Genomic DNA, 10,648 nt, shown 5'->3' with positions numbered 1-10,648 from the left:
TGGGGCTATTGTGACTCAGGCTACTGTGAACATTCTAGCACCTGTCTTTTGCTGAACGTTAAAGGGTGCAGTTCTGTAGGTAGATACCCAGGAGTGGAATAAATAGGTCAGAGTAATTAATATGCTTCTGCCAAACCTAGGATGTTAGTCAATTCAACCAAAGTTCTCTTAGAAGTATATTTTTACTCCTTTCTTTTTTTCACTAAAAGAAGTCACCATGGACTTTTTTTTTCATGCCAGAACATTTAGACAAGCACAGAGCTCATTCTGTTTAGCTTTTCCATTACGTGATATACTGTATGCTCTCAGGCCCTCTCTCTCTCTTCCTCTCCCTACCTCTTTACCGCGGGCCGGGGGGGCCCCCCCAGTCTCAAGCAGTGCCGTCCATGATGTGCTGTCTGTCTGTCAGCCTGTCTCCCTAGTATCTGCGAGGTGATGTAACGCTGTTGGCGGAGTCTAGCTTGTGGTGTCTCCACACCCCTCCTCCTCCCCCAGAAGTCTCAGGGAGGGAGATCAGTAAAGCCCCTCCCTCCCCCCCCCCCCCACCGCAGTAGCGCAGCTCTCAAGACCTGCAGGGATGGTTAAAACCAACAATAACACCATCAACCACAAAGGAAAAGACTTCTGAAGCAAACCACAAAAACTCATAAGACAGAAAAAGGATGCATTTGATAACATCCAAATAACTATTTCTCTTAATGAAGGCACCATGGGACAAATATCCGATAAGATGGCAGAGTGGGACAACGTTTTTAGAATGTCTAAAATCAAGGGGAGGGGCACCTGGGTGGCTCAGTGGGTTAGGTGTCTGATGTCGGCTTGGGTCATGATTTCACAGTTTGTGAGTTCAAGCCGTGTGTCAGGCTCTTTACTGACAGCTCAGAGCCTGCTTCAGATCCTCTGTCTGTCTCTGCCCCTACCTCACTCACGTGCATGTGTTCTTTCTCTCTCTCTCTCTCTCTCTCTCTCTCTCTCTCTCTCTCTGTCTTAAATATAAATAAACATTGGGGCGCCTGGGAGGCTCAGTCGGTTAAGTGACTGACTTCAGGCTCAGGTCACGATCTCACAGTTCCTGGGTTTCGAGCCCCACATCCAGCCCCTCATTGGGCTCTGTGCTGACAGCTCGGAGCCTGGAGCCTGCTTCTGATTCTGTGTCTCCCTGTCTCTCGGCCCCTCCCCTGCTCGCACTCTATCTCTGTCTCTCTCTCAAAAACAAACAAACACTAAAAAAAAAAAAAAAAAATTCAAATATAAATAAACATTAAAGAAATTTAAAAAATCAATGGGAAATTAATCTTTAGAATGTGAAAGTCGCAGCTGCAAATCAGCAAGAGAAACAGCGGCTCTGATAGAAAAATGGGCCAAGAGTGTGAGCAAGTGTGAGCAAACCCAACTCTGACAAGCACCTGAGAAGATGCTAGAAATTCTTGGTAACTGACCAAGGAAGTATAAATTAAAACAACGGTGAGTCACCCTATTGGTCTGGCAAGATTGGAAGTTGAGGACAGTCTCCAGGGAGCTCTGCAAAGCCCCCACAGCCACAGAACAGGTGTCCGTAGAGCTGCATGGGTAGGTCTTAAAACACAGCATGATGACTGACAAAAAAAAAAAAAAAAGAAACACTATTAATATCTTATGATATAATGCACAATGACACAGAATAATTTTGTTATACATACAATTCTAAGGAAAAGCTTAATATTTAACATACCATGTATGTATAATAAGCATATAATTATATCGGACTGTGTAATTACATTAGCCCAAATATATAATTATGTAATTATGCATCATGTAATTCAAGAATATGGTACAAACTTATGTGCTATATATGATGATGGTATTAACATTTCAATATTTAACTATTTAACACATAACAACATATACACATTAACATTTTATGTGTAATTTGAGCTGTAAGGTGTTTTTTGAAATATTTATTTATTTTTGAGAGAGAGAGAGAGAGAGAGAGAGAGACAGAGATAGAATGTGAGCTGGGGAGGGGCAGAGAGAGAGGGAGACACAGAATCCGAAGCAGGCTCCAGGCTCTGAGCTGTCAGCACAGAGCCCGACGCGGGGCTCGAACTCACAAACCACGAAATCATGACCTGAGCTAAAGTCGGACGCTCAACTGACTGAGCCACCCAGGTGCCCCCAAGGTATTGTTTTGTAGAACTTAATAGATACCATTACATGTTAACAATAATTTTAGTATTATCAATAAGTTACCTGTATCAGTAAGTTACTATGTCATAGGCTCTAAAAGGTTCCCCCCCCTTTTTTTTTCCTAAAAGGTTTCCTCATGGGATCTTCCCCATGACCCCCGGTTGTGGGAACTATTCCAAATTCGCCCAAGTGACAGATGAGGAAACTGAAGCCCAGCGCCACAAAGGTGCGTGACTGACAGGAGGCCCAGGTGGGTATGATGTCCTGCACTGGGGCTCCAGGCCCCACAGCTGCCTGTTTTAGGGAGCTGCAGAGCCCCTCCACCTGAGCTCCCCGGAACCTGTGGGGACCGGGAGGAGCCAGTGCCCCCTCCAGGCCCTGGTGGGCCAGAAGCAAGAAAGAGCTGGTTACCCCAAGTCTCCCCTATTTACAAAGCCCAGGGAGCTCAGCTGCATGAAGGGATGGCCCAGCTAGTGGCCCTCAGCGGCTCAGGCTGCCCCTGGGGAGGGAAGTTATAACTTGGGAGTGGCGTGGGTTGGGGGTGCTGGGCCCCACCCTGGGGATTTGGGTTTTTGTTATAATCAGGAGATTTTATGCAACTATCAAGACAACAAAGTGGGACGGTTAAGAACCCTAGCTCTGGGTTCAGACCCTTTGCTCGGCCTCTGTGCGACCTTGGGCAAGTCGCTCCACCTCTCTGCGCTCAGCTTGTCTCATCTGTAAAATGGGCACCACAAGTTACTGACTTCACAAGATTGTTGTGCAAGCTACATCATTCATTCCAGTCGTGTCCTTAAAATTATTCATGGTGAGGACCATGCATTTTGACTTCCTCCTCTAAATGATGGGAACGACAGCAGGATTGGTGTGAGAACCAAACGAGATGCAGTGAAAATATCTTAGTTTGGGGTCTGAAATACAACAGGCCCACGAAAGACACCTCCTATGGCGATTATTCCTGCCTCAGAAGATTTTATCACGATGATGATGATGTCGGCAACACTTCCATAACATTTACTGTGCACTGGTACTAAGTGCTGTAAACACATTATCTCATTTAATCCTTACAAAAGCCCTGTGAGGTCCGTATTATTAATATTCTCCTTACCAGTTGGGGAAACCGAGGCGCCGAGCTGCGATGTGACTTGTCCAAGGACACATAAGGGAGTGGCGAGACTGGGGATTCGGATCCAGACTGTCTAGCTCAGTGCTTTTTTAAGCATGGTGCTTTTTAAAGTCGGGAGACCTGGTGTGCATACCGGCTCCGCTGTAGGACATATAGCAGCGGCTTCCCGGCTCAGAGCCTCAGTTTTCTCTCTGTGAAATGGGACAATGACGGCATCTTCCTTACCAGGGAGGTGGAGAGAGGGCAGCTACCTTCCAGACTCTCCCGCTACAACCCCCCACCCCACCCACGCGTACCTCCGGCCGAGGTTTGGGTCTGCGGGTGGGGCTCCGGTGAGGGGGCGTGGCCTTGGACGTCCTGGCCCAATGGGAACCGGGAGGGGGCGGGGACCTCCTCCCAGCTCTGTCCAGCACGCGAGTCCTCCTCGCAGTTCCATCTACCTCGCGGGTGCCCCAGAGGTCTCCGACCCCAGCCCACCCCCAGCCCACCCGCCCAGCCTGCGGCCCCCTCTTCCTATTCCCCGATCTCAGCCCGCGCCCCTCGGGCCTCGACATCATGGGTGACGGAGGAGAGGGCGAGGATGAGGTCCAGTTTCTGCGGACGGTGAGTATCTCTGTGCTAGGGGTCTCTGGGGTCATCTCTCCGGTCCCTCTGAGTGTCTCTTTGTCTCCGGGTGTCTCTGTCCTGATTGCTCGTAGTCTCTGAGTCTCGCGATCTATTCCTCTGTCCCTTGGGTGACTGTCACGCTGTCTTTCTCCTTTTTTTTGCCCCTCAGTCTTGCTCACCTTTCTCACCATAGAGAATTAGAAGAATTTGGGACTGCAGAATGGGGAGGGGGATCTTCGGCCATCCTCTCTTCTGACATTAGCTATTTGTCCCAGAGAAGAGGGGCCGCTGAGGCAACCCCCCCCCACCACCACCCTGGAAGCCAGCACTTGGGGAAGGTGGTTCTAATTCCTGAGCTTAATTTAGCTGTTCCCCTGCCCTGCCCCTCCCCCCCCCCCCCCATCTAGGCCTAATTCTCTTCTTGCTGTAGACTCTGACCTAATTTAAATTCTAGGGAAGGGGGCTGGGGTGGGCTGGGGCATCTAATTCCTTTGAACTCCCAGCCCTTGAGGGTCTCCTGGGGTTCCCTTGGGTTCCAGGTCTTTCTTCCCTCCTCCCTTTTGGTAGGAGGGCCAAATATGGCTGCTAATGGTCTCTGGGTAGTGTCTCTCCCTATTCATCTCTTTGGGTTGTCTCTGTGTCTCTGTCTCTCCATCTCTGCCTTCCTGTCTCTCGCTGTCTCTGTCTCTTTGTTCTTTAGCTTTAGGCTCTCTGCGTTTCATTCTGCCTCTCTAGCTCTGTCTCTCCTGTCATCTCTGATCCCCGGCTGGGGGGCAGGGATGGGAATTGGAACAACAGGTGTCCCTCCCAGAATAGCTGGCTTTTCTGGGGACTGGGCAGGGGACAGGGAGAGGATAGGGGGGAGGGCCTGTCTATCTCAGAGTCCTTTCCACTTCTCCCTCCCGGTGGCTCAGCTGGGTGTGGGGCTGTGAGTATGGTGGGGGGGATGATGTTCTCTCTTCTGGGCCAGGTCTGCTGACCCTGCACTAGCCCCTCTCCTCCTCCTCCTCCTCCCAGGCCCTGGGAAATGCTGACACAGCATTCCAGGCCCCAGAATAGGACCCTGATGAGCTGGGTCCGGTTTCCTGGGAGGGAGGACCGGACAGCTGGGGTTGGTAGTGAAGGATAGGGACAGCTGGACATTCGGCCACGGGAGGAGGCCTAGCTTCACCCTAGACTCTTGCCCCAGCTCCAGCCCCTTAGCAGACACCATGGGTTGGGCTCGCCCCTCCTCCCTGGTCCTAATAAGACCATAGCCATGGCCATGAGCCCTTAAGCAGCCACTCTGCGTCAGGTCCCATGCCCAGGGCCTCGGCCTCCTGAGATATCTAATTATATCCTCGGCTGCCCTATCTTCTGAGGTAGGGCCCTATCTTTATCTCGCTGGGAGATTTGAGGGAAACCAAGGCCTGAGTGGTAGAATCACTTGCCCAAGGTCAAGGCCAGGAAGTGTCATCTCTGGGTGCCTCTGGGAGCCCGCCTTCCTGCTTTCCCAAGAAGAGAACTGAGCTCAGACTTGCCAGGTTAGCCTGTGCTGGGTTCTGGAGGTCTGGCCCCGGCATCTCTTGTCCCCAGACTAGGTCCTTTTTCGTGAACTTTACTGAGATCACGTGGCTTTTCCCTCAAACGCTCTGGACCACATCCCACCAGTCAGAAATACATTTTATATTGTCACCTACTATGTGCAGATGCACACATATTTTAAAAATCCAACTTCACCGAGGTATAATCGATACCAATAAATTGTGCCCATTTTAGGCGTCCCAATTCAGTGAGTTTCGACAAACTTTACACACCCATGTAACCACCGTCATAATCGAGACACAGAACCTTTCCTTCACCCCGGAAAGTTCCCTCTTTTCCATTCGTCACTTCTAGGCTATCATATACAATATATGCTCCTTTGCCTCTGCTGCTTTTGCCCAGCGCATTTTTGACATTTGTCCATGTGGCGCACATCGAGAGCTCGTTTCTCTTTGTTGCGGAGTGGCGTCGCGCTGTGTGGCTCTGCCACAATTTGTCTATCGGTTTACCTGCCGATGGACATTTGGGTTGCCTCTAATTCGTGCTATTAGGGACAAATGGGGTGAATTCACACACACCTATTTTTAACTGGGACGAGTTTCCTAAAATGTAGGTAGCCCTTGGAGCCGCAGGGCATGTTGCTATGTGCTGTTGTTGCTCCGCTTTATTTCACCTTTTAAGCACGGGGGCACGGCCCCCAAAATGATTTTATTTCCCCTTCGTGGGTGGCGACCTCTAGCCGTGCGAGGCTGGGGTGTCTCAAAGCACGGCCCACGTCAGAGCCTGCTGAGGGCTGGTAATGGTCCCTGTTCCCCGTCCACCCCAGATCCACAGAATCATGCTCTTAGTGTCGGGCGGGAAACTAAGGCAGGCAGGAAGCTGCGTTTGTAACCAGGCCACCTTCCTTCATTCTGCTGCAGGAGAGAGTTAGAGAATCTTGGTGTACTGACTAGGCTTCCAGTCTCTGGGTTACATGCTGGCTTTGCCATTGGCCTGCTTCCTAACTTCGGGCAAGCGATTTTAATGTTTCTCTCTGAGCCTCAGTTTCCTAATCCGGAAAGTGGGGATGAAAATAGGTACCATAAGGACTCAAGGGATCCATGCAAAATGTCTCCGAGCTCATCTCCTCCCGCTTCCTTGCTCGTGCTGCCGGTGCTGCCGCCGCCGCCATCCCGTCTCCCTTTCTATTCCTCAGCGCCCTCAGCGCCCTCCAGCCACAGGCCTTTTGCACAGGCTGCCGCCTCTTCCTGGAACGTTCTTCCCCCAGAGATGAGCAGGCCTGATTTCTTCTTGTTATTTGGACCAGGCTCAGCTCAAATGTCACCTCCTTGGAGAGGCTGTCACTTCACCCCCTCACTGGTGTCACACACCCCTACCCCCAAAGCCACTCTCCTACATCACCCTGGGTTATTTCTTTTCCATAACACTTATCACTGACATTCAAATTATTCACTTGTTTATTGCCTCTCCCCCACACGGATGTCAGCTCTGTGAGGACAGGGACTTTGTCTGCTTCATTCGCTGTTCTGTGTCCAGTCTAGATCAGTGCCTGGTAAGAGCGGATGTTTAATGAACGTCTGTCAAAGGAATGTAAAAGGTCAGAGCGTAAGGCCTCGCAGACAGTAAGTGTTTAATAAGTGCAAGCTCTATGTCCCTGTGCACACGCGAGCGCCCAGCGCGTGCCAGGATGTGGGGGTTGGAGACTAAAGGGCAGAGCAGTTATGGGGCCTCCTGCCGACACATCAAACGTCTCCTTCCTTCCCGGCTGAGGGCAGACGGAGGGCTGTGCGTGTGCTTCGAAGCCCAGGACTGGGGCACGTTTGTGTGAGATGCCGGATGGAAGGGCTGGAGGCCTTGTGGCCTCGGGCGGGACGCCTAACACCCTGGAACCCGTTTCCTCGGCTGTAAAAGGAAACAACCGTTGCCTGACTCAGCGGTGAAGAGCCGGAGTCTGTATCATTCTCGACTGTCGGAAAAGCGTCGGCCACTCCTCCGCGTACATTGATATCAGTGCTAAGTGTAGATACGGGCAACTTTACTAACACGTGAAGAGGTGGCCTAGTGTTCTAAGAGTGTGACACAGAGAGCTGGGATCAAATCCCAGCTATGCTGTGTGACAGCAGTGTGGCCTCTGGGTCCCAGTTTCCACGGGTTTCCGTTCTGGTCACCTCCGAGGGTCGCCGTGGGGATTCCGCAATGAGTTCATATGTGTTAAGTTCTTGGAAGGGGACCCAGCCCCTCGAAAACGCTTTAATTTACTTACAGCTTCAGTTTATAATCTCGAAAGCACCTCAAACTTCGAGAAAAGCTGCAAGGTTACTTCAAAGAACCCCCACGTGGCCTGAAGTCATTTCCCCCACAGGTTAAGATTTGGCACCCTTGATTTATCTCTCCCCCTCCCTCTCTCGGTCTCCACTTCACTTTCCCCCTCAACTCTTTGGGGATAAGTTGCGGACGCGGCACCCTTCACTCCTAAAGTACTTCAGTGTCTGTTTCCGAAGAAGCAAGGGCAGTCGTACGAAACCGCAGCACGGTTATCAACGTCAGGAAGTGCAGCATTGCTCTGATGCCATTATCTGTCGCCGTCCTACCTCGGCGTTTACCGGAGATGACATCGGGTCCATTGCGGCATGTCCCCGCCCACCCTGGATCCAGTCTGGGCTCTGGAGCTGCATTCACATACCCTTAGGAAGAACTCCTCGGGGGCGCCTCGGTGGCTCAGTCAGTTGAGCGTCCAACTCTTTTTTTTTTTTTTTTTTAATTTTTTTTTTCAACGTTTATTTATTTTTGGGACAGAGAGAGACAGAGCATGAACGGGGGAGGGGCAGAGAGAGAGGGAGACACAGAATCGGAAACAGGCTCCAGGCTCTGAGCCATCAGCCCAGAGCCCGACGCGGGGCTCGAACTCACGGACCGCGAGATCGTGACCTGGTTGAAGTCGGACGCTCAACCGACTGCGCCACCCAGGCGCCCCGAGCATCCAACTCTTGATGGCGGCTCAGGGCGTGATCCCAGGGTCGTAGGATCGAGCCCCGTGTGGGGCTCCGCACTGAGCTTGGAGCCTGCTCGGGATTCTCTCTCCCTCTCTCTCTCTCTCTCTGCTCTCTCTAAAATAAAATTTAAAAAAGGGAAAGACAAGAAAGCACTCCTTACATGATAGCCATTACTGAAACAATACACAAAGAGAAATTAGAGAAGGCTGAGCTTAAAAGCCATTGAACTTGGGGTGCTTATAGTTTCCACCCCCAGTGGCTCACCTTGGGGGCCCTACTGGAGCCAGCTGGACTGGGGTTCAAATCCCAGCCCATCCCCTTATCAGCCATGTGGCCTTGGAAAGCTGTGCCCCCTCCTTGAGCCTCAGTTTCCCCATTTTAAAATAGGGATGACACTCGTGCCTGTCTTGTGGGGCGTGAGAAGTGTGTGGAGCCCTGGGCACAGGCTCCTGTGTGATGACTTGTGAGGTGGGTGTTATCAGTCGCCACCTGTCCCGTGAGGAGAGGGGCGGGGTGATGGCGCGGTGTCCGCGGGGCCCTGACCCCGAGCTCTGCCCGCAGGATGACGAAGTGGTCCTGCAATGCAGCGCCACGGTGCTCAAGGAACAGCTCAAGCTCTGCCTGGCGGCCGAGGGCTTTGGCAACCGCCTCTGCTTCCTGGAGCCCACCAGCAATGCCCAGGTGTGTGTGGGAGTGTGGGGGTCTGTGGGGGCAGAGGCCAGGGTCCAAAGAAGAGGGGTGTGGGTCTGAAGAGAGGGTGCTGCTAGGAGAGAAAACGGAGAGGGGCTGGGAGGGAAAAGGGGCTGAAGCTTCCAGGCAGGCGGGAGGGGAGGTCTGAGGAGGGAGAGCAGGGGACCTGAGGGAAGAGGGAGGGTGGCTGGGGGCATGGAGGGCCCTGAGTTCAAGGAAGAGGGGATCTGAAGGTGGCTGCTGATGAGAGAGAAAATGGGGAGGGGGGTGAAAAGGAAAGAGGGCCAGAGGTCTGAGGCAGGTAGGGGTGGAGAAGCAGGGGCTCGGGAGTCTCAGGAGGCAGGTGTCTAAGGGGGCAGAGGGCCTTGGATCCAAAGCCAAAGGCCCTGGAGGGCTGGGGGACACTAGCAGGGGACTGGGGGGCCGAGTGGGAAGGGCGTTAGAGGCTGAGACTGGAGGGAGCCTGGGTCTGAGGGCAAGGTGGACTCAGGGTCTGAGAGAAGAGGTGACCTGGGGGGTGAGGGCAGGGACTGGGAGAGGGAAGGGACGTGGAGTCAGATCACGTCTTGGCCTCAGAGGAGGCCAAGGGTCTGAGTGGGTTAGAGAGTCTTGGGTCCAAAGGGGAGGGTGTCTGGGAGTCAGGGGATTGGGTGGGAGACTGGGGAGGGAGGAGAAAGGTTGGATGTGATTTGGAAGCAGGGTTCACGGGCATGTGAGGGAGAAGGCAGGAGTTGGGAGCGTCTGCTGGTGACAGCAGGAGACGGCGGGGGCGGGGGGGGGGCGGGGAGCTCCTTTGGGATCGCAGAAATTCGGGTTATCTGCAGGGGGCGGCATGTCCCGTGGCGTTGGAACAGGTGCAGCGTGTCTGAGAGAAGGCTGAGGCTCGTTTTGGGATAGGTGGGGGGTGGGAAGCTTCCATGAGGCTCGGCTAGGGTTTAGGTGTTTGAGGGAAGGAGGCCTGTCTTCTGTGTTGCCGGTGTCCGTGGGGGTGGCAGGGTGCAGGGGCTCCTCTGGGGACCGGGGCCAGGTCTGGGTCTCCAAGGGGTGTGGGTATTCAGACCGGCGCTCAGGGGCCTTCGCGCCCCCCACTCACATCCTCCCCAACCGCAGAACGTGCCCCCCGATCTGGCCATCTGTTGCTTCGTCCTGGAGCAGTCTCTGTCGGTCCGGGCCCTGCAGGAGATGCTGGCCAACACGGTGGAGGCTGGCGTGGAGGTGAGGCTCCCGGCCTGGCGGGGCGCGGTGGCAGGGCTGGGTGGGAAGCCACGGGGGTCGTCGCTCACCGCCTGCTCTTCTTCCTCTCTCTGCCCCGCCCCTCACAGGCCCTCAATTTGGATAAGTGGGTAGGTCTGGCCTTGGGTGTCACCTGCCTCTTCCACCTCTCCTGGCCCCAGGCCCTGCTCTTGGGCCCACGTCCTGCACACAGGGGCTGGGGGTCTCCCCCACCCCAGCTGTCAGGGGCTGTGGAGCCCAGACAGGCCAGGCAGGAAGGAAGGAAGGGGGTGGGGGCTTCTGCGCCCCCCCGACCCGTTCCCCCGCCTGC

General features: G+C 53.6%; 1 protein-coding gene across 1 annotated transcript in view; it reads left to right on the top strand.

The window, feature by feature from the left end:
• Window positions 1-3,742: 3,742 nt before the first annotated feature.
• Window positions 3,743-10,648, top strand: part of RYR1 (ryanodine receptor 1) — a 118,707-nt gene continuing 111,801 nt past the window's right edge. The window contains exons 1-3 of the mRNA XM_040445607.1: window positions 3,743-3,895; window positions 8,977-9,096; window positions 10,216-10,320. Of these exons, the coding sequence (XP_040301541.1) occupies window positions 3,848-3,895; window positions 8,977-9,096; window positions 10,216-10,320 (273 nt within the window). The 5' untranslated portion in view covers window positions 3,743-3,847. The remainder of the gene's footprint in view (window positions 3,896-8,976; window positions 9,097-10,215; window positions 10,321-10,648) is intronic.

The sequence above is a fragment of the Herpailurus yagouaroundi genome, unplaced genomic scaffold (assembly GCF_014898765.1).
Source record: "Herpailurus yagouaroundi ecotype Mexico unplaced genomic scaffold, PumYag 194, whole genome shotgun sequence".
Classification (NCBI taxonomy): Eukaryota; Metazoa; Chordata; class Mammalia; order Carnivora; family Felidae; genus Herpailurus; species Herpailurus yagouaroundi.
This window is presented reverse-complemented; position numbering and strand designations above follow the sequence as displayed.